Source organism: Falco cherrug, chromosome 1 (genome assembly GCF_023634085.1).
Source record: "Falco cherrug isolate bFalChe1 chromosome 1, bFalChe1.pri, whole genome shotgun sequence".
In the NCBI taxonomy this organism is placed as follows: Eukaryota; Metazoa; Chordata; class Aves; order Falconiformes; family Falconidae; genus Falco; species Falco cherrug.
The window spans coordinates 121,450,988-121,474,342 of record NC_073697.1 but is presented as its reverse complement, the minus strand read 5'-3'; the positions used below and the strand labels follow the sequence as shown (position 1 = coordinate 121,474,342).

The following is a 23,355-nucleotide window of genomic DNA, read 5'->3' as shown; positions in this document are numbered from 1 at the left end:
TCAGTTATTACAAAAACAATCCCCCTCCAAATCCTGTTCTTTTATCTTTTTAATAATTTTTAACAGGCACGTTCACTAATATACTCCCTGGTGGTGGAAAATAAGAACATTACAAGAACTGCAATCACTACACCACCTGAAGCAAATTTTATATGGTGACTTTGACACTAGGCAAAAAAAATCAGTTTTTCCACCCTATACAGGTACTAAAAAGAATCTAATTCTGTGAGTGCAAAGCAGAAAAGACTCCCAAAGAACCTGCTGAGGTTTATTGAGGAACTGCAAGATAGCATGATGTTTTAAACACTTTTGTGACTAATTTCTCACTTCCAGAAAAACTAAATCACTTCAGTTTACATATGTCTTTTTGAATTAGAAGAATGTTATTTCACAAATACTTGATGTCTTAACACTGTTTGCTGGAGTTCAGACATGAAAAAGGGATTTGAACTGAAAATAAGTCTTTATGATAATGAATAGACTGACTCATGGGAAAACCACATTGACTGACTTAACAGTTAACTGCCAGTCATTTTCCTTGTTCCTTTGTTAGGAGTGTTTTTAACTTCAAATAAATTGCATCATTATCTCTACCGGTAAAATGTAAATTCTAGCTCAGTTTTGATAAAAAACATCAATACAAGAAACGAATTACCTTAATGTCCATTGCACTGATGGATTCTTAGAAGCTGTATTTTTACAATGATATGTTAAATTTTTGATCAGTTTCCTTAGTGTGGTCAGCACTATTTATAAGCACTGAAGATATTCTCAGAAAATACAAGAAAGCATGGCACTAACAATATATGGAACAGGAGCGGTCGAAATGAAGTGGCAGTATTATTGCTCGGTATTTATAGTTACATTTTCGGCAACTTGCCTGTTGCTAGTGGCTTTCTAATATTAACTTGCTTAAGCTCTGAACCAAGAGGGTACTTAAGCATCTTTGTAATTTGAGCGGGGCTTCCTGAAAGTTAAAAATGAGACACATGACTATGAGGACTGAATTCAGGCATAAACAAACATTCAATCTTCAAATCCCCATTTGGATTTGGAGACCCTTGAGCTTTCTTCCACCCGAGTGAACTGCAGCATTGGCCCTTTCTTTGAGTTTGATCTAACATTGATTTTGGTTCATGCTTACAACCTGGGCTGTTCCCAGTGGCAATTCAGAAGCTGACTCACAAGTCCTTCCATCATCCCTGCCATGGGGCCAGCAGCCCTGGGGACAGGGGAAAACAAGTAAGAGCAGGAACTGTTCCAGCTCTGCCAGCTTAATTGCTGGAAACATGCCAGAAGCTGCAGACAACTTCAATAGCAGGCCTTTGCTGATCTGACTTATTTTGACAGAAATGAGCTAGGGAGCACACAGGCAAGCTGCTGTACCAGATCAGTAGGAACCTTCAGCAGCACAGTAGTGATGAATGGCAGCAACCTCTTCCACCGACACAGGGTGATCCACAGTTCAACCCATTTTGCTCAGAAGTTGCCCATTCAGAACAGTTTTTACAACTGATCTTTACTGATCCAAGCTAATTTTGAGTCAAATGAGTCAAAATGCTGGCTCCACTGAGAAGGTACAAACCTTAATTCTGCTTTACTGAACTGGAATGTGTTATGTTGTTATAAAAAACTTTAAATGTGTGGATTTTCTAGGTACTTTTTGAACTCTGTTTGCATAGCTAAAACAAAAAGTCTTCCTGTATAAATCTGGCCTGAAGAACCTAGGTGTCCAGGTGCAATTAATATGATAGATACTCTTAAACCACTCTGCAGTCATTTTTACCTCTAGGCACATAAGTAGTCCAATGACTTCAGTACAGCTTAAAGGTTGGCAAGGTTAAATTGAAGAAGTTTAGCCAACTGTATAAATATGAATGGAACTCAAATAAATGCTGCAAATATCAACCTACTTCAATTTAGTGAGTTAAAGAAGGAGTTTTGAATAGAAACTCATATCATAAAAAATTGATGCTGCAGCCAGCATCTTTGTCTGTTTTGAATGTACCACCAATGTACCCAGGAGAGTTATGTTCTGCTTCTACCCCAAATACACCTTACTATATTAAACCATTTCCCTTGAGATCAAATATACTGTGCCAAATTCTACAGTGAAAGCCTGATCCAAAACTTGTCGAAGTCTGCAGAAATATTCCAATTGATTTCAGTGGGCTTTGGAACAAGCTCATATTGACATCCATTCAACTTTATTGAACTAAGCTTTCCTGTGGAGTTGCAGCAGCCAATATGGCCATAATGACTTCCAAACCAAGCTGTAAGGCTACTGCCAGTCAAATAACATCACAGCACATAAATAATAGCAGAATAAACTCATTACTATTTGTCTATTTTTTAAAAAAAATAAATAATGTGTGTTTCTGAGCTCACTACTGTATTTTCCAGGTAAAAAAACTTTCGGTTTGCCTTTGATCCTTCATAGATTTTTCAGTCTAGGTCACTGAAAGGAGTATAAGGTTTGCATGAGGACAATAAACATACCACACTAAAAAGATGCACAAAAATTGATATATTTGGGTGTCTTGGCTATCTGCTAGCAGCCAACACCAACTACCTATTTTTCTCCTGCCATTAAACTCATGCTGAAGTTCCACTGACATAAATAGGAATTAAACATGAGCTTGCCGCTTGGGATTTGGCGTTCTCTCTTGTCACCAGTTCAATTCTTTGATGACTTAATGGACAACACACCCTTTTATGGCAGGTCATCTCACTTGCTTGAGACATTTATTTTCCCACATGTAATGACATAATTACAAGGAGACTTGTTTAGGAACAAGGATGCCTGTGTAAATATAAAAGATAAGGTCTCTTTCTGGTTTTTTTATGTTCCCAATTGAGATGTTGTTTTAAGAAATTAGTTGGGAAAGCCCAAAAGAGAGTTTACAGACAAACCTATTGAAAGTGTTCATCTATTTGAGGAGAGCAGTTTAGTAACTATCAATGGAAACATTTACTAAACATTTCCTAAAGCGTGCTTACACACATCTAGACTACAGGTAGAAGATGCCACTCATGCTTTCTATACTACCAGAGTAGGAGATATTAAGTTGGATTTTAAAAAAGGCGTAAAGAAGAGAATTGCATATGTTATTTTGCATGACACTGAAAACAGAACACTCAACAACCAAGGTCTCAGGTTCTTGTGGTAATCTGAGCCTTCATTTGATGACGTGATCTTAAAGGAATGACTCAGGACAACTCCCTGCAGTCCTTATTTCATTAACTTTTCAAGAATCAGATGCAAATCATATTTCAGCCTTGTTAAAAATCTGTACTAGCCTGGTGCTTCTGGACAATTCATTCAGTGACCAAAGGTGTATCTATATAATGTCGTACTTGATAAATGCCTACTCACCCACAGGCTGCCTTAGTTCCCTAAATCCTATGCATTTCATTTTGCCCAAGAGGGATAATTCTCAATTGCCTAAACTTAAGCATTCAAATGACGCTCAGCATTCCGCAATCCTATCAAGGAAAAAAATCCCTCTTGCTGCACAGCCCCACTGTTTAATGAAAATCCATTAAAAAATATGGGAATTAAGTCATTTGTCCCTAAAGCCTTGCACGACTGTGCCTCATCTCCAGCCTTGCTGTTCTCGCTGGGCAGATGATGGCAATTATCTGTTTGTTAAAATCCTGAGTCTATAACCCATGAGAAGAGATGGAGGAAACATCAGCAGAGACTGCTGCAGTGCAAAGAGCACTTACAGTACCCGGAAAACTAGCAAAATGAATACAAGAATCACATTGACTACTAAGTGCCTGCAGTCCAGTTCTTCCTTTCAAATAGTGATGATTTTTGTCCCATCCAGTTGCTTTGAAGCACTCTAGAAATCTGATCTACCACAATTAAATACCATCAGGATGACTTGAAACCTATGACACCTACACATTTCTCAGAGCTGATGAAAATAACAACCTAGCCTGTGGTTTCTTCTCTTAAAGATCCTCTCCTTCCCCATTTAGAGATCCAGGCATCCTCATTTTGCTGGAATCTAGACAAAGGTGCATTTTACAAGTATGCCCTGGGCTGGAGAGCTGTTTATAAACCAAACTATGTTAGATCTATTATGCATGCATCCCCCGCTGGAGTATTTGTAATATGACCTCTGCATACTTGCCAAGAGCTGGGATACCAGTTTGAAACCCAGAGCATCTCTCTCCCTCCCCCTTCCCTCTGCCTTACAGTGATCAATGAAAGCATCCGCAGTCGAAGCAGTTGCAGGATCACCTTTTCACACCTGCCCTGAGCCAGGATTCTCGTTTGCAGCCCAAAACCCCAGCCCCCTCCCTTCTGTCATGACAGACCGAGCCACCTCGCAGGGCGCCACGGCCCGGGGCAACCCCTGCCCACCTCCCCGCGCCGCGCCGCTCCCCAGCCCGCAGCCCCTGCACTCTGCCAACGCTGCCTTCCTGCGCCCAGCTTCCCTTTCCGCAGAACGGGAAACCCAACCTCCCCCCGCGCCAGGTGCACCTCCTTTTTATTCTTTTGCGTTTGTTTTTTTTTCTTTTGGGGGGTGGTGGTGGTGGTGGCGGGGGGGCGGTTAAAATCGGACCCATATTTTAAACAAAGTGAGCAGCACCTTCTGGAATGTGCCTGAGAAGACAGAGAGCCGAGGCGGCCGCGCGGGAGGCAGGTTGTTGGGTTGGTTTTTTTAACGCTTTCCTCCTGCCCGCTGCCGGCGGCCCGGTCCCAGCCGCAGCCCCCTCTGCCGCGGTGCGGCCCCGCCGCCGCCCGCTCAGGCACCGCCTCCGCGGCGGAGCGCTCCCCCGCCGGCCCGCGCCGTGCGCGCCGCCGCGCCGAGTCCCCGCTGTGCCCGGCGCTGCCGCCCGCGGCCCGCGGCCCCCCGCAACACGGCCCCCGGCTCGGGGAAATGGCAAAATAGTGGGGCTTAGGGGAGGAGCGGGGGGAAGCCAGCGAGCTATGGTACCTCCTGGCAGCTGAGGTGGTGGTAGGTGGCTGCAGCAGGCGGCTGGGAGCTTGGCCTCGATTTGTTTTTGGGACTGCAGGCAGGAGTGGCAAATCCGATGAGCTGAAAAAAATAAAAAGCAGGAGGATTTGGGGGTAAGTAAGAGATTGCCCCAAAACTGATACTGGTTGCTTTTTTTTTTTTTTTAGTTGGGGTGGGGGGAATGTACGCAGAAGTATTGTGGATGGGGGGGTGCAATTAGACACACACTGCAGCGCAGGTACTTGGCTAACTCTTGGCTGTAGCCTCTCGTCCTTCCTACCATCAAACCCGCGAGAAGTTTGGGCTTGTTTGTCTTTTCTTTCTTGTTGAAATAAGTTTTAAAACGTTGGCATCTTCAGCGAAACCGGCCGGCGATGCACGCAATCCGCGGCTGCTTGCAGACTGTACTTGTGCAGTTCAGATGGGGAGGGGGTGGACGGACGGACGGACCCAGACCCCCAGTGTAACACTGACACACACGCATCCCTCGCCCAGGGCGTTTCCGCGCTGCGGGGCCGCCGGTGCGGAGGTGGCCGCGGGGGGCGGCGGCGCCGGGGCCATCCCGGCCGGGGAAGGGCAGCTCCGTGCGCGGGGCAAGAACGACCCCTGCAGTCGCCTGGCGGAAAGCCGCCGCGCCGGCCATTGCAGAACCCCGGCAGGGCTGGGGGGAGCCGGCTGCTGCGTGCTCCGCGCCGTGGAGGTGCGGTAGCATGCGGGGGGGTGTGGGGGGGTGTGGGGATGCGTTGCAGCGGGTGTTAATCTCTTTCCGCTCATTTTGTAGCAGCAGGAGAGGAACCCCCCTCCCTCCGCCGCCTCCCTCCCCCCGGCATGCTGGCACTGCCCCGCTGAGACGTGCAGAGTTTGGGGGGAACTTGCATCTGGCTACCCTGGAATAGAGACTCTCCGGACCGGATCAGTTGGGGTTTGTTGTCTATGTCTTGTTGGGAAATCTGGTGGATTTTTTTCTCAGTCGTGGAGGAAGAGCCCGGTGCTGGCAGTTGTCTTCGTGGTGTTTTTTGGAGGGCGAAGGAAGGGAAGGGATCTCGCTTGAGCCGTGCAGAGAGAGAGCTCGGACATGTGTTGTCAGCACATCTGGGGAATACAGTCTGCAAGTCCGAAAGGAAATTTGCTGGGATCGTTCAAACTGCGATATTGATCTTTGTTATTTTTTTTCGCCGAGGGATGCACTTGGCATGAGAATCGGAGGATGGAAATTGTTTGGGAGGTGCTTTTTCTTCTGCAAGCGAATTTCATCGTCTGCATTTCAGGTACACAGCTAGCACAGAAAGGGGGGGGGGGGGGAGGGGTGTGTGAGAAATACCCTAGAGGGTTCCCAGGCTTCCCCTTAATAAGGGACAAGAAGTACTGTCAAACCCCAACCAAAACAGTAGTTGAAAAATATGTGAATGATGTATTGCGAGTGGGTCGTGACAGAAATAAAACATCATCCCCCCCCCCCCCTTCCGATACCTGTGTAGTAATTATGATTATTTGCAATAAATAACAACAGTGTACTGATTAAGGAGATGCTTATAATTCCTAATGTACCTGATTGTGATAATTAATTGCAAAATTGCAGTAATCCTGGAATTTCATAGCTCCTGAAGTTCTTAAACTTGGCTCATCTACAGATCTTAAAAGGTTTGCGGTTCATTGGCAGAGTTGTCATGTTCTGGTGCCATGGTTCAGGGTCTGCAAAGGGAGAAATAACAGTGAATAATGTGCCTCTGCTTTTAAAAGGACCTTTACTATGGCCGTGCTCTGAATTAAAAAAAAAAAATAATCGTTCCATTCAAAGAACTCCTTGGTGGCTGGGATTCCAGCCTTAGCCGCCTTATTTTAAGCTTGCAAAGATCTCTCTCCCCTCCAGTATGTAGAAGTCTGGTAATTTCAGTTGTCACCAGAGCTTGTCCAATTAATGAATAGGCACAGCCAGGTGTCTAGCATAAAGGATTGAAACAATTTATTCTTGGGGAAAACACTCCCTTCTACTGCAAAAGCCCTGTCTGCCTTGTTAATTTGTCATGTCAGTCATGCTGGAATAATTATGTTGCAGGAGGCAGGAGTGGGGAGGTGGCCAGTTTTCTAGTTTGGGACACTTCAGGGAGCCCCATGGGGATCCAGGCTGCCTGCATCTCCTGCTGTTCCACTTCTCTGCAGGCAGCTTCTGCCCTCAAGTCATTGCGTAAGTCCGGAAATGGGAACGCAAGCAGCACAGGCAAGGCATGGCACTGCTGGGGGGAGGCAGGGTGTCCTGGTGGGCATCTCAGTGTCCAGCCTGGAGGTGCTTAGGAAGAGGGAGCTCTAAAGCTCCCTTGGGACCATGCAGAGGTTGGCCTGGACTGTCTCCCAGCCACAGCCCCCAGCCAGCAGCACCTGCAGCATCTCACCCTGGCAGTGCCTGCCCCCACTGCGCCTTCTGCAGCGCTTCCCGACAGATCCACCCTTACAGCCCTCGGACTGGCGACACTTACCCTAACATTTGGGGTGGCAGCATCTATGTTAATTTCATTTGTCTGCACTTGCCCGCAGATTTTTTATTCCTGAAAAAATGGTGTTGCTGTCAGCCCATGGGGTACGTCAGTCCTTCTTTTATCCCCACAGACTGGCACCATCTGCTACCAGGCACCCGGGTGATACTGGCAGCTCCCCAGGCTGACCTTCCACTTGTGCCCATTGGTACCATCAGAATAATTCACTCTCTCAGTCTTTAGAACAGCAAAACCTGCTGTCTCTTGTCATTTAAATCTCACACTTATCAATTTAGCTCAGCGTGATATGCCACCTGTCCAGTTCTCTTCAAATTAGGCACTTCTTAAAGTACCACAGTGAGAATGGAAAAATGAAGCTCATCGCTTTCTTGGCCATTCTGACAGTAATATCCTGAGACAGAAAGAAGCTGTCCCATTCTGTGCAGGTCCTTATGCCACACATTTAGCTGCCAGTGTTTCCTTATCTTCCACCCCCGCCTTTCCTCATCTTCAGACATAGGAACCCAGGCTTTGGAAACCGATACTAGGATCAGTCCTGCAGGGGCTCTCCTCGCTCTCCATCTCCCTCTAGCACTAAGAACAGACTGATATCCATCTCTGTTTTCTCTTTTTTGTGCCTTTTTGGGGGGGAATAAAGTGAATAAGTGAATGGTGGGATGCCTTTGCTGCATGGTTAAAGCTGTCGTTTCAAATAATTTTAACCACTTAGAGAATGTCTGCATTCTTTAGTCTTTCTTCTCTTTTTTTCTTCCAAGGGATTTTTATTTTTTTCAGGAAGCCTTAGTATTTGTCATCTTGGTAAAAAGGATTAAGATCTGTAGATATTTTACTGTCACTAATACTTTGTATCTTTCCTCTGTCAACCTTTTTACATTATGTTCTGTAGCATATTATCTAGCTGGGATGTCTGGATAAGTAAGAGAAGGTGTATTGAAGCCTGTTAAGTTTTGCCTCAACACTGGATTCCAGAAACTGTATTTTTAGCGCCAGCACTGGTCATTCATTCAACATGTTACTGGAAAACCCCATTAGCTGAGCACACTGCTGCAATTGACAGAATTGTGAATTAAGGAGTGTGGTAGTCTTGTTTTGTTTTGGTTTGTTTTTTTTCCCCTTTCTTATTAAATCAGTTGTTTCAGCAACAAAGATACAAGATTGGTTTTCTGTGCATGGATCTTTCCTGAACATTAGCAAACACTCGATTCAGTGTCTTATTTAAACCTGTAATGGCCCTCCTACTAATTCCACTGGTTATTTGGATTAGGGCCTGTTAAGGGCTCCTATTCAAAGGGATGATGTCAGTCACTGAAATGAATAAACTATGAAGTTAGTTTATCATTATTAGTAAACTTATTAAACTTATTCAATATTATATGTCACATTTTCTTTTGCTATGTGTTTTTATGTAAATTATGACAAATACAGCACTTAGGCTGTGTTCTTATTTAAAATAAATAACAAAGTTATACAGTTGGCTTTTTAGTGTCTCTCATGCATGTATTTTTGTGAGACTTTATATGGAAAGTAATTTTATCTATTAGAAAGAGGTATATCTATTTTCAAAATATTTAATAGCTAGTATTTTTTATCAGTCAATTACCTGTATGTATGATCGATTGCTTGGTTTGGAAGAAATGATACTAAGATTTAGGAATAGATTTATTTTTTTTTTAATTACTGGCCCTTGTGTTTGGGAAATAATTTATCTGTGGAACTTCATAGTCTGAATATTTTTGTTTTCTTGGCATACTGAATTAAGGCTTTTTCTACTTGAAATTGCTTGTTTAAAGGGAGAATCTAGTTTCTTTGTGCAAATGGAAATGTGAAGTAAGAACAGATTGAAGGACCACAAAACAGTTTCTGTTCTTTAGAAAGAAATTAAAGGCCTCTCTTTCTTTCAAAGTCATGATGCATATTTATTCCTTTGAATTGTAGTCTCTGAGGAAAAACAGTTGTGATTTGTATTATGACTTTTGAGGGTTTGTTCTTTTTAATGATACTACAGCACTGAAGGAACACAGGGTAGTGGAAGTGAAGGTGTCCTGTAGATAGGATGCTGGAATAAGACCTCTCTGGTGGTTGTTACTTTAAAGACAGAGATAATCATGGTATGGGGATTATGCTGTTTATATAGAAAGAGTATAATAGTTGGTATGATGTCTAGAATTTCCTTCCTGGCTAATAATAATACCACCAAAGATTTAATTAGCATCAGTGTTCTCAGATAGGATGTTGTTGATCCCATAATGGCTGCCACCTTTGCTTGCATAGTCATTTGTATAAACCATGAGCAATTTTTTTGCGATTCTAGGTATTAACAATCAATTTCAAGAAAAAAAAAAACAACCCAGGATGCTGTTTTCAAACCTTTGCAGGATACTTCATTTAAAGAAGAAAATGCTACTGTCATGGGCATCGATTAAGAAGGTTTCTATGTACATTTTCTGTTAATCCATCAACAAAATGATGTATAAAACCTGCATATTCAACATCTTTGTGGCTTCCTATGAATTGATATATTACCTCTTATTGTTTGGCTTGCAGGAATTAATATGGATGAAATTCATGCAATCCCTACAGCACTCTCATTATTTGGAAGTATTTTCATCCTTTGCTGTCATCCTCGAGTCACGTAGGGGCAGATCCCTTTTATGATGTAACTTCTTTGGCCTGTTTGGCAGCACTCAGGGATCATAAATCATGTATCATGAACAACTAAGATGGTATAAAAAAAATCCTTTCTATCAGGGAATTCCACTGTGTATTGAGCATCTAATGTAGCATCTCTTGGCATTGAGGACTAAGGGTGTATTTGGAGTGCAGTTGCACTTCATTTTCTGTCTTGCTGCTTCTGTGGTCTCTGAGCTCTTATTACTTGGCATAACACAGAGTTATCCTACAGGAACTCTAAATTATGCCAGGGCTTGAATTACCTGTTGAATGATGGTCTGTAAGGTCTGGTAACTCTTCTTGTCTTAGCATTGTACAACCTGAGATAATTCAAGCTACAGTAGTTTTGCAGAAGAGAAGAGCATCTAGACTCTAATGTCCATTAGCAACTAACAATGAATAGTTCATTGCTATGTTTGGACAATAATGTTGAAACCAAGTTAATTATTCTAAAATAGTGTCACAGAAGTAGCTTTTTCTGGCACTTTTAAGTAAGAAATGTGATATCCTAGGGAAAGAAATTATTCATAGCACAGATAAATATATATGAGAGAAAGTAATCACTGGGCATATAAGAAGGTATGACATGCAGCCTAGTGCATCTGGTAGCTAAGAGCTTTTGGCATCCAATCCATTGTAGTATTCTTTCCTGCTTTGTCCCATCTCCACAGCTTCATGTGTGTGGGCCAACCTTCATGCCTGCACGGGGTTTGTTGATGTTACTGAAAATCCACGTGAATTCAATCCTCCTGTTCACATTCATACAAAGGATGGAGGCCATATGTTGGATCTAAAGACTCTCAGTTCCTTAGCACTTGAATGGTTTCTCACCTTGGAGATGTTGCTGCCTTTGCAAAAGGTGTGAAGATGTTTATGCTTTGAAATTCTATGGAAATAGCCTTGTAGTCTCCTATAAATGTCTGCTTTACTCTTTTTTTTTTTAATGTGTGTGTGTCCTGTATTTTTCATCATTCTATTTTTATTGTTAGTTTTACAGCTACAGCGTGACCAGTTATGCGCTAAAGTGCCAAAACAACACACATATTTTTAGTTTATGTAAAGGTAGTAGAAGGGAACGTTTATGAATAGTTTTGCACATATTGTGCCGAGCTATTTTCCATCCAATAAACTGATGGAAAGAAACCAGTAATTGCTGCTTTTTTTTTTCCAAATCTCGGTTATGAAGATACCCAGTTTTCAAAGGGACCTCTTCACCTTGTTGAGTTGCCTCATTGTTAATGCGATTGAACTAGATACCAAGGGTCCAAGAAGAAATTAAAAATAGGAATAAAACCCCAACTCAAATAATTGCTCTCAATTTAAGTCTAATTTAGGGTATTTAATGTATTCTTATTTAAGATAGGAATTTAAGGTATTCTGTAAATCTTTGAGATACAACTGATGTTATAGAGAGGTTTTGCCCTTGATATTCTCGGAAAGGTTTTAGTTCTTAAATCTGCAACAGCTAGATTTCAATCTACAACAGCTAGATTTTTAATTCAGCAAGGACTGAAATGGCTTTCATTTGCATTATGAATATTCCTTGTATACCAATGAACAAGGGATTCCTGCTTACGCTAAAAGGTTGTTTTGCTTATTAGTTGCTATTGGTCAAAGTATCACCTGCTTTCTTGGTTGAAAGGTTGTAATTTAGCTGAGGAGGGAACTGCTGTTTTCATCTTTCCTGATTGTTTATGGCTAAACTTAACATGGCAAAGACTGAAGTGGATGATTGGCCCATCTGGACTGTTAATAGAAGACTATATAAAACTGTTTTATCATTATCTCATTACCAGCTCAAGCAGCAGACAAAACTAGATGACAGTTAGTTATGGACAACACTGACATACTGAGATAAGTGTTATTTTGCTCCTATCTTCTTTTTATCTTTAGTAACATCATATAGGAAGGAACAGAAAATAGAAATGCCATCAGAAAGTGCAAAAATGCCTGCCCATACAGTGGGGAATATCAGTTAGCAAAAAATTCTGCTGTGATATATAAAATGAAACATTAAGGGTAAATAAATAGGAAATAAATTTTTGAAAAGGGTGATAATCTGGAATTTAGGAGAATTTGCAGCCTAACCTGTTTACAGTTGAATTCAAAGTAGTAGAATATTTTATTGCTGTTTAACCACTGATGGTTAAAAAGCTGTCAAGGGTCTTTTAATGGAATTTTTTGAAGATAAAATAGCAAGTTATTACTGTCATAAAAATTGAGGACTGAAACATTTTAGACCTATATTCTGTGTAGTATAGTAGCCTTCCTGGTGATGTAGACAAGTATTTGGGGGCCTTATAGGCACATGGGTGCTTATAAATGTAAATTTCTTATTTGTCAGTATGGGAAACATTTTCATGCAGTGCTTAGCAGTTGACAGTTGAGGTAAGAAGGCATAAGGAAAGCTATATTTACACCCACCTTAAAAGACCTTGGAGCTCTGAAAATGTTATAAATGGCTTTAGTGTTAATGAGATTTGGGCCTTAAAAATTGCAAAAACTTAAAGCTTGACAATGAGAACAGCTTTAGATGGCAGGTCTCTGTGCTCCTGTGGAGTGCTAGGTACAGCCTATCCAGGATTATAGCCCTAAAGTATTTAATTTTCTTTTCTTCATCTGGAGGAATGGAAGGTGATCAGTTCCCACGTACATAGTGTACTGAAAGCAATGGTCAGAACTAAAGAATATAAACACTTTTATTCCTTGGTGTATTTTTCCACATGAAAACATTTCTGGTGTAAATTTATGTATCTGTAACATTTGAATTTCTGTAGTAAAATTAATATTAAACCTAAATGCCTGACAGTTTTATCTTTTGTAATATTATTGCCAGGAAAATATCACAGTACCTGTAATTCACAAATAACTAATTAGAATGTACTTTTTTAACAAGATACTAAGATAAGTATAGACATAATATCTCTCATTTTGACATTCTTTCTTTGTCCCTTTATCATTAGTGCTTAACTTCGTCAAGCTCAGAATACTGTATGTTTGTTATCTGGCTTTTAAGTATGAAACAGCCAAGAGTTGTGCACTGACTGGTCCAAAGTTGCTTCTAAGCACAGGCATGGAGGAGGAAGCTAAGCAACGTTATCCTTTTTTTCCCCTCTAAATGTGTTGACATCTCCAGCTTTTGGAAGTAGCATTTGAGTAGATGGATTTAGAGGGAAACATGGTTTTTGAAAAAACACCATCTTGTCAGTTTTGTGGGTTGTTTCCAATTTAAGTTCTTTCCTACTGTTAACTACTTTAATCCCTGTTCTGCTTCAAGAAGAGTCATCAGAATAGAGGTTTTCTGTTCTGCCATGGGTAGAAAGACTAGCACAGCAGGACTCTGACAGAATTTGCCTTATTAATGTTAAAAGAAAAAGATAACGAGTAACAGAGAAAGGTTTTTTCATATGTGACTACAGAAAATGGCACCATTTGAAGTGATGTTGGAATGACCATGTCCTCCCCCTGACTGATAGCTGTGCTCCTGGTAGGATGGCAGTCGGATAGCTGAAGAAGCAGGTCAGGAAGGATTGCTACTGACACAGTTACATTTTATTTGGCAAGGTGACATACTTGGGCTTCTAGAAAGAGCATTAGTTTGCATTTGGCGTTGTGGCAGAGAAAAGAAACTCTTTAGGAAAAAAGTAGTGCTGAAGATTCATGCTTGCTGGCAGAAAAGGATAACAATAGTAGTGTTCCCTAAAAATGAAGTTGTATGGAGAATGAGCTATTTCTTCATGTATAGGTGGAATGTCATATAATTTGCAGCTGAGGTGCGTTATTTGCCATGTGGAAAGCTGCAGTTATGCAAGGGAAGGGCTGCTGCTGCTGTAGAGAAAACACGTTTGATCCTGTGCTGCTCCTAATCCTGCTGCTTGGGAGTGTGTGAACAGCTACTGACAGGAGATTTCTCTGAATGGGAATGTGCAGTCTAGATTTTTCTAAGAATGAATGGTTTGAATGAGAAGAGCTCTGCATTATATTGCAGTCAAAAAGAAGAAAAAACGAATGTTGGTGGCAGACCTTGGAATAGTTTGCAGGGATTATATAGTGTTGGCCACAGTTTCACAGAGAAACTGAGGTAAAATATGTGAAAGGTCACACAGCAGCAATTTAAGTAATTACAGTCCATTTTCACCCTCACTTCTGCCTTGCAACACTAGGATTATCCTTACACCTTGTTTCTGGTCAGGGTATGACACTGAATCACCTCGCGGACAGCAACTCACCAGCATGAGGGAGCGCGAGGCCTCCATGGCGCCAGGCTGAGGAGGGAAGGCAGTGATGGGCCCTGGGATGACCCCGCAGGCTCTGCAGCCTCATCCCCCACCTTGGGCTCCAGCTGCTTCAACCTTGTCAACGCGGGTCCTGCACAGCCACGTAGCTTAGGGTCAGGCTGTGGAGAGAACGGTGAGAAGCCATGTCAGCAGCTCTGAGGTGCCTTCGACCTCAACCCCTGTCAGCCGGCCTCAGCCCTGTGCCCTGCTGCTCCTCACTCGCTGACGGGACTAACCAGCGTGGCTGCAGAGCTGCCTCCTTGCCTTCCTCATGTTGGTGGGCAGAGAGGCTGTGCCCTGCAGGAAGGTGACCGTCCTTGCAAACTTCTAGAAATATCTGAGAATGGTTTCAGTGAGCTACATGCTACCGCTGCCTTTTGGTTTCTGACTGGAGAGGGGGCGGCTACAGCTGGGCATGCTCAGCAAATTCAGTGGATGATGGAACCTGGCAGCCAGGCCCCAAGAAACTTAAAAATGACCTTGTAAAAACTCTCAAACTTGAAGCCCAGATGAGCAGCGAGTGTGCGGTCATATCTGCCCCCTTGCCTCCTGACTTTGTGCGGATGGCTTCAGCTAGATTTATCCTCAGTGTTTAAACTTGCGCGGCTTCCCCAGAAGTGAAGGGTCTCCTGGTGGGGCCTGGTGTGTCTTCTCAGGGGCTGGCCCCCTCCTCTCACTGCCTGTGTATTATGAGGTATTTTTTCTCTTCATGGTAATAGCAGTGAAATTATCATGAGGTATAATTATGGTATATTTAAGAATTTTACCTGAAATTGGTTTCCAGGAGTTGGTGTTATACTAAGGTAAAATTCTGACCCACACAAGGTTCCTCCATAAACATGTGTTACGTAAATTCTGCTTAAATTATGAACACTCATTCACTTGGCCTCTTTATGGTTTTATTGTGACTAACAAATTTGTTTTTAACAAATAGGTTCCTCGAAGTGCAGCACTTTGCCTGCCTCATGTTTCTCATCCACTTGGTGCAGATGTAGGCAACAAGAGGAAATTAAGGGCACCAGAGGTTTTGGCCCTAAATTTTCTCTTTGAAATTTGCTCTCTCAACAGACCAACAGGTCCCTTTACATACTGATGCAGTTGGATATGCTGTGTACATATATGCAAATTTATTTGGGGGGTGAAATCCTCACCCCAGGACATTTTACCCATGATGTCTGTAGCTCCTACTTTTTATTTTCCAATATATTCACCTGGCTTCACCATTTGTGGTTTTATTTTCTTCGCATTCGTATTTATAAGCGATATCTTATTGTTACAGTATTTTTTTGTGCCTGTTGGAAAACAAAGTAATCTACAAGGACTCCACATCTCCTCTCGTTTGCCCAGATAATCCTGAGGGTACTATGTGGCAGTTAGTAATTGCAAGTGGGATTTAAAGTTATCTGCAGATGCATAATTTTTATCTTCAGTAGCCCCCCGGCACTCTCTGTAAGTTGTTAACAATTCATCTTTGCCAGTCTGTAGTTGTGCCTTTGCTCTAGAGTCACAGGTATTTAACTCACTATGGAACAGGATGCAAAACAGAGTAATAAATAACATGATTTATTTTTATTAGCTAGCATAAGTATGTTTTCATACTTGCAAGCTAAAAACAGTCATCCTCTTTAAGATTTTATTGTGATATATTAATACACAGATTCAGATAAATGCAAAACTTAAAAGGCATGCTTAAGTGTTCTTCTGTATCTGAGTCTTAATACGTAATTGTATAAAACAACTTAGATTAAGGATGTGCTGAAGTGCTTTGCTGAAGCAAGGAGTAGCAGTGGTATAATAGATGAATAATACAAAATCTTTGGAAAAGCCCAGCTAAGATGAGCAGAAATTTTCATAATCTCTGATGAAATTATACAGTTGTGTAGAAAACAGATTTTTATCCAGGTAAAATCATATCAGTTCTTTGTGTAGTAAAATGAAGATACAGACTTTTCTAGTATGACTAACATAGCAAGAGAAACTGTGCAATGAGACTTAAAATAACCTGGATTGTAATTTGTTAATTCTCACATTATGGATGCCCAGAATGAAATGGACACCATTTTTCACTATAGTAAACAGATTTGCCCTGGACAAACCTAAACAAACCCCAAAACCTAAAAAGTGAAATAGCAAGAGATAAGTGGTAATCACAATGATTTTCCCTTGTGAACATCTGTTCCATTTTTTTTTTTCAGCACAAATTTTAATTTTATTTTGATCAGACCTCAAACTGTGCTATAGAGAGGACATGCTGTATACAGACGGGCTGTGGGGCTGCATGGCATGGCTGGTGGAGGGACAGTGGCACAGCTGTGCTGTGTCATGAGGGAAGACCCACTCTGCCAGGCGGTGCTGGCACAGTCTAGATTGCATAAGCAGAGTTTATTCAGACTGATATAGGAAACGTCTTGTGGGGGGTATAAAAACACTTGAGCTTCTATCTGTCCCTCTGTCTGGGACCAAAATAAGCCAAACATGTCCTCCCTACTGCTGAGAGAAGGGGGTAGCATATTCAGTATGTATCAGTGGAAAAATTCCCCACATTTTAAATGAGGTAAGAGTTCATATATGATACTATGAATAAATTTCTACCATGAGCCAGAAAGTGTACATAAGTATTGCACTATTTATAAAAATGACCAGACAAAGCTCTACAATACATTTGCATTGTATTTACGTATTTGGGCTATATCTACCAAAGGCCACAGAGGCTGTAAACCTTCTTCCTTTCCTCCAGCCATTGTCCTGCTTTGACTCTGCTTGATGCTTCACAAAGAGGAGCAAGTAACTCTCATAATTCATGCTTATAGCTCTCCCATTTTTAGTTCCTTACTCTGTGTAATTGGGACTTTCTGTGTCTACCGTGGTTTTATTTTTTTAAATACTTAGCAGATCTCCCTTTCAATGTCTTCCTTACTGATAACCTGATTGCTGTTGTGAGGGACCAAATGATGAAGTGTGTCTGGATCACATAATATCATCACATTACTGGACACCTAAGAATTGATTCTAGTCACAGAATACTCCAGCTCTTAAAATCTTTGAAATAGAGCATTTTTTATATAGAAACAAAAGTATATGACATAATACTATTGCATTATTTTTAAAACTCTGAAATGTTTTGGATATAATTTTCACTGATATTATATAAACTGTACAGAAATAATCTCCTGGCATTTGCTTGGAATGACACTCATCAATTCCTACACATTTATTTAAAATAATGTAGAAACAAAAAAGTACTTGTTTTACACAACTTTGTTTTGGATGTTTTGCCAGGGAAAAAAGTGAGCTTTGCTAATACAGACTGAAATAAAGTCTAAAATAAAATCTTCACATCAGCTCTAGTTCACAGAGGTAGTGTGCAGTGGAATTACTCCGCCAAAAATGTTGGCATTGAGTGTAGTTAAGTATTTAAGCAGAGGTCTCTTGGTAAATAGAAACATTAGAAACATACTTTGACCTCTGCTGCTGGGATTCAGGTATGTGAGAGAACCGTGCTTAGGAGCTTTACTAGTCATGTGGTCAGAATGATTTTCAATCACTTTGGTTATTGCTGGATTAAAATTGAGGCTGCAGAGATTAATGGTCTGGTGTTACTAATCCACTAAACCCCTGTTCCTAGATCTTTTAAATTGACTGAACCTATAGATTGTTAAATTACTGAGAGATATGGATTTGTAATGGTTTTAACTACCTTTCTTGACATTTGGTGTTAGCAGTATCCTATTATTTATTGCTCTTTCAGACAGTGATCTTGGCTGTTCTTGAATGGAAGTGAACTTTATACTTTTTTATTTATACTATTCTATAGCACAGTAAAAGTGTGTATAATTTTAAATGACTGTGGATAAAGAAACCTTTACTATGTTTAGATATGTCCTGGCATTACTGGAAGATCAAATGCAAACAACGGAAGTTAAATCTTATTTTTATTTCATTGTTACAAATGGTGGCCACTGTCCCTAACTGTCACAACAGCCACGATCTCCTTTCATTCTGTCTGCCATTAACAGTGGTGGTTGTCCCCTTAGGTGGGTTTTACTGACATTTGAAGATGTGACCAAAAGCAAAATGGCTGCTCAAGCTTTTGAGAAATTTTATGTTCTAAACTAGTGCAGTATTTGGAGTATCAGGGCTCAGGACTCTTCCCAGAGATCTAGAAATTAGGCACAATTTCTGTACTTTATTTATGTACAAGTGTAAGAAGTTTTCCCCAGGTGAAAAACAAGGTACAAAAAAAAAAAAAAAAAAAAAAAGAGGAAAGAAATGAGGAAACAGTTCCTCTCTGAGACATGAGGAAACTTTGGGCACAACAGTGTAGAGGTTTGGGTTTCAGTAGGGATCTGTAAACAAGGTGCATGAAGAGAATTGACAGGTTCCATCAATACAGTGTGGGAGAAGCAGGAGTTAGGGGAGAGGGCGTAGCATGTGGAAGAAATCAGACTGTAATTGTGGCTGGGACAGTTCTGGGGGTATTTAATCTGAGTGGATAGCTTTACATTAGACAAGGAGAGGGATGGAGCCTCTCACATATGTGTTTTGGGCCCTGTTTACCATGCCTGTGCTTAAGGTTGCAAATTGGAATTGTTTTGGCTTTCAGGTGTTTGTAATTTTGTGTAATACTCCGTTCCAAAAGGTAATTTTAAAAAAGGACTTGATTTTTAATTCTAGAAGGATGTAAAATACAGTCTTTTAATTTTTTTTTCCTTTGATGAAAGGAGTCGAGCACCTGGTGCCTGCCAGATTGGTGTGGACATACGCAATGTCTACATGACATACAGAAGAAGTTTGTTTTGATTGAATAAATAATGACAACAGTTTAGCTGTAGACAGCTAGGTTTTGGTGTTTGTTGAAACTGCAGTGTGATTACCTTTTTAATAGGAAGCACGCTTGAATTATCATCTAATTATGTCTTGCTTTGGTTGTGGTTTTGATTCCTGTCATATCCTGAAAATAAGCAGAAATTTTTTGCTTTTGTTTTCACTGCAGAAGATGCAGAAGAGTCATTGGAAAGTACGCTTTTGCATTTTAACTGCACTTGCATTAATCTGCTTGGGAAAGGGGAGTAAGCTGTATTTGTAATTTTATAAATTAATAACCTACTAAAATCATTGAAAAATAATGCATTTCCAATTTAAAGGTTCAGTATGTCACAAAATGTTGTGATTACTATATTACTATAAATGTATTTGACATGTTTATACTAACGTACAGCAAGGTAACATAAGTCAATTATAAAGTCAGACTCTGCCAGGGAATTCTAGTGATCAAAATAAACCCTTTATTTCATGCAACCATCTCTTTTTCCTAACCCTGGTATCTTGGCTTATTCTTTTGCCTTCTGGTTATCTCAGTAATAGTATGTCTTGATTAAGGTCTGCAAGGAGCTTTTACATCTGTTCTTGTTGCAAAGCTATGTAGGATAAAGTAGGCCAAAGATAACTCATGCAAACTATGGACCTCCACTTACTTCTTTCCCTCCAGATGTAATATTGTGTTCAAATAAAACTGGGACTGTGGAAGTTAACCCAAAGCATTTAAATGGATTTTTGGCAATTTCTAAAAGCTTTCTTGAAGAAGAAGAAACTATTAATGTAAACTGAAACATATATGTCTGGATGAAAAAGATGAAGTTACTGTGCTGCCAGCTATTAGGAAATACAGTCCTTATCTAAAAGATAGTTGGAGTTCACCATCTAAGTGAAAACAAGTCACCCTTACTAAGGTGAACAGATCAATGAGAATAGTTATTGTGAGACTGAAAGAAAAAGTGACCTCTTTCTTATTTAGAAAACTTGAGACCAGCTCAACACAAGTCCTGTCCTCAGGATATGTTCTATGGGAGACTAATTTGTGAGAAGTAGACACTAATTGAACTCACAACATAAGGGAGTAAATGTTTGCACCTTCATAGACGGGCTTTGAAGCTTCAACCACATTGCAAGTGATTTAGATCTGGGTCTAAATTATAGGCCCACGATAGGGTGGAAAACAGTACCCTGATCTTTAGCTAGCACTTAGGCCCACCATGGAGCATTTCTTCCTAACTGATTGGGCCCACGCTGCAAACAAATGAAGCATTTGTTGAGTGGAGAGACACCAGGTAGTTCCTCTGTATCCCTGTAATGCATTTGTGACTGCCTACTAAATGGCAATAGAGAGTTCAGTTGAATTGCCCTGGCTAGTAGCTGCAAATGTATTATGCTGGCAGGCTTAGGTTTCTCTGTTTAGGCACTTTTGGGACAAAGGGCTTGACTGTCCACTGTCTAGCATCCAAAGTAGTTATTTCTAACCCCACTGATGTAAGTGAGAAATACTACTCTATTAGAATGATAGCAGTTTTTATCCACTTGGCTTGAGTGTAAACTAATAAGCAGTCAGATCCTGTATTTATGTAAATCAGCGTAACTCAAAAGATCTGTTCTAGTTTGTTAGAGAAAGGAACTGACCCAGAGCATGGGTACTGCAGGATCAGGTCCTAGGATGCATCATTTCGGTGAGTTTGGCTTTTGATCAGAATATACCCACTGGCTCTGTTAACCTGTATGTTTATTGCATGGTTCTAATCCAGGTTTGAGAGAGACTTAAGTATTTTAACAGTTGCAAAAATAAACATGTGGTCTGCTTATTTGGGGGGATTTGTGTTTATGGCAGTCGTACACAGAGAACCCTATTATTGATGGTCCGTTTTTTTAAAGCTCCTGCCATCTCTTGCACTCTTGGTATTGCTGTTTTTTTCTCAGTTGCTCTTAAAGGCAATATTAACAGATGGTAGGCATTGCTCATTAAATCTGCATCTACACCTCTCCAAGGACTGCAAAGATGTTGGGAAACAGACCATGTTACTGCAGTAAGCGCTTAAAAGCTTGGAACTTACTGTGGTATTCATGAGCAGTTTTCACTATCAGTGTATTTTACGTGCTACAGTAGTGGAGTTACAAATACATTGGTGAAATATTTCTAATTTAGCCAAGTCCAGGTGTCTGTTTCTTTCATACTTGCCATATTTGTGCTTTGATAGTGTCATAGTCAACAGCTCTTTCCTTTTATATAAATGTCTTAATGCTGGACATTAAACCTATATATCTGTAACACTTAATTTCTCACCTCCGTTTACGTGTGTCACCTGAGGTGCCTTTGCTTTTCCTTAAGACCACTTTCTCTATAATACTTAGCTCTTCTTTTTGTCCTGTCTGCAGTGATGACACTTTTAAAATAGATTAGATGTATAGATGTTACTTTTAGGCTTTCACAACTTGAATGTATCTTTGTCTGAAGAGGCAGCGCTTCAATGTGTGAGTCAAAAGGGCGTTGTGCCAGTGTGGAATTCAATTTCCATATGTTTCAAAGTGGTGGTGAGAGATGCAGAAATCCAAGTAGCAGATAAGAATTCTCATTTCTGTCTCTTTATTGCTCTGATTTGGAACTGATGGGATCGGACTAGCAATCCCAAACACATCAATATAGCCAGAAATAGGGTGCTCCCATCTTGTTTCTCTTAAGCTTTTCTTTTCTTTAGTAAAATGCTGGATCAGAAAGGTTAAGTTGTTGATTCCATGGTTCGTGGAAGGTTAGAATTTAGTTCACATTTCTTTCACAGTTGGCCTGTGTTAGGGATAAGGAAGCTAAAAATGTGGATAGTACATTAAGTGGAAATGAGATCTACCCCTACCATTTTTACAGAAAGAAACACTTCAACTCTTCTGTGTTTGAGCTGGTCTAAATCAGCACTGTGAGGAGTGGAAATTCAGTAATCTCTCCTAGTATTTTGTATTTGTGATTCTGGTTTTCTCTTGGCTAGGGATATTTCAAGTTCTAAAGATGAAGTCTAAATAAAAAGTGATTTTAAATAAATTAGTTTCTACAGAAAGCTGTGTAGACACTCCCAAGAGAAAATCAACCTGATTTGTATTAATTTAGTTTGTTTATTTGGAAGAGGCTAAAGTGAACCTAGTAAACCCAGTTTAAATTTATCCGGTACAATTTCTGAGCATAGACAAGAAGACTGCCTACCTTACATGCACATCTTTTCCTTGTGATTTACAAGAGGCAAAGTTATACTCATGTCAATTTGCAGAAGGAAGGGGCCATTTAAAGTAGCATCAAGAAAATAAAGAGATTTTTTAAGTTCCCAACTTAAGAAAATGAAGAGTGGGACAGTCAAGAGTGGGACAAAATGCTCTTTCATGTACGATTATAAGAGTGGTGTCCCTAAGCATGAAAATTTGTCACTGTGATAATTATCAACATGCCAGCAATGCTACTATATTTGTCAGTAGCACAGTAGGGACTGATCCTGATCCATAACGACACAAGATATAGTACATTTATCTGTGCTCTGTAATTTAAAGAGGTACAAATGAGAACCGAGGCTGCTTCACTGAGTAACTGGAAGAGTTAAGCTGTGCTTAATTCTCCTACAAGTCTTGCTTCTGATCCCATTAAAACTGCTGAAGGTATCCCCACGAAGTTTCACTCTAGCAAAACCAGACTGCAGGGACAGCAAGTGACCCATCTAAGGTATTTCAAAGCTTAGGCAGTTTGAGGTCATTCATTCTTTTTCCTGAGGATAATTTTCTTCTTCTCTTTGCCCTCTGTCATTGCTTGCACACATTCCTTTAGTTTGGAGTTAGGAGAAAAAAAGGACAGGAGTAGACCAGTAAGGGGGATTAAGAGTATTTAGTTTTGAGGGATGGAGTAAAAGAAGAGTGGAGGAATAGGTAAAAGAATGAGGATACAGACTAACAGGGAAGGTGCTAGCAGAGGAAGACAGCACTGAGACTGGGTGTTTCATAGCACACTTTGCCAGAAACAAATGAGAAAGAGAACTGATGACAGTCCACTTTCTGAATTGTTTTTGGTTCTAGTCCTAAATAGATAGGAATTGGGTTAGTAGCATCCACAGGAATAATACAGTCTTCTTGTCTGAAGAATCACAG

At 40.6% G+C, this 23,355-nt stretch overlaps 1 protein-coding gene across 3 annotated transcripts in view; it reads left to right on the top strand.

The window, feature by feature from the left end:
• The first annotated feature begins 4,780 nt into the window (after positions 1 to 4,780).
• CA10 (carbonic anhydrase 10) overlaps positions 4,781 to 23,355 on the top strand; it is a 209,833-nt gene continuing 191,258 nt past the window's right edge. Inside the window, exons 1-3 of one of the 3 annotated variants that reach the window (XM_014281538.3) lie at positions 4,781 to 5,086; positions 5,755 to 5,895; positions 6,154 to 6,241. In XM_014281538.3, the coding sequence (XP_014137013.1) occupies positions 6,181 to 6,241 (61 nt within the window). In that variant the 5' untranslated portion in view covers positions 4,781 to 5,086; positions 5,755 to 5,895; positions 6,154 to 6,180. Of the gene's footprint in view, positions 5,087 to 5,606; positions 5,674 to 5,754; positions 6,242 to 23,355 lie in introns of those variants that run through there. The other 2 variants (XM_055700767.1, XM_055700766.1) reach the window with 2 other exon arrangements.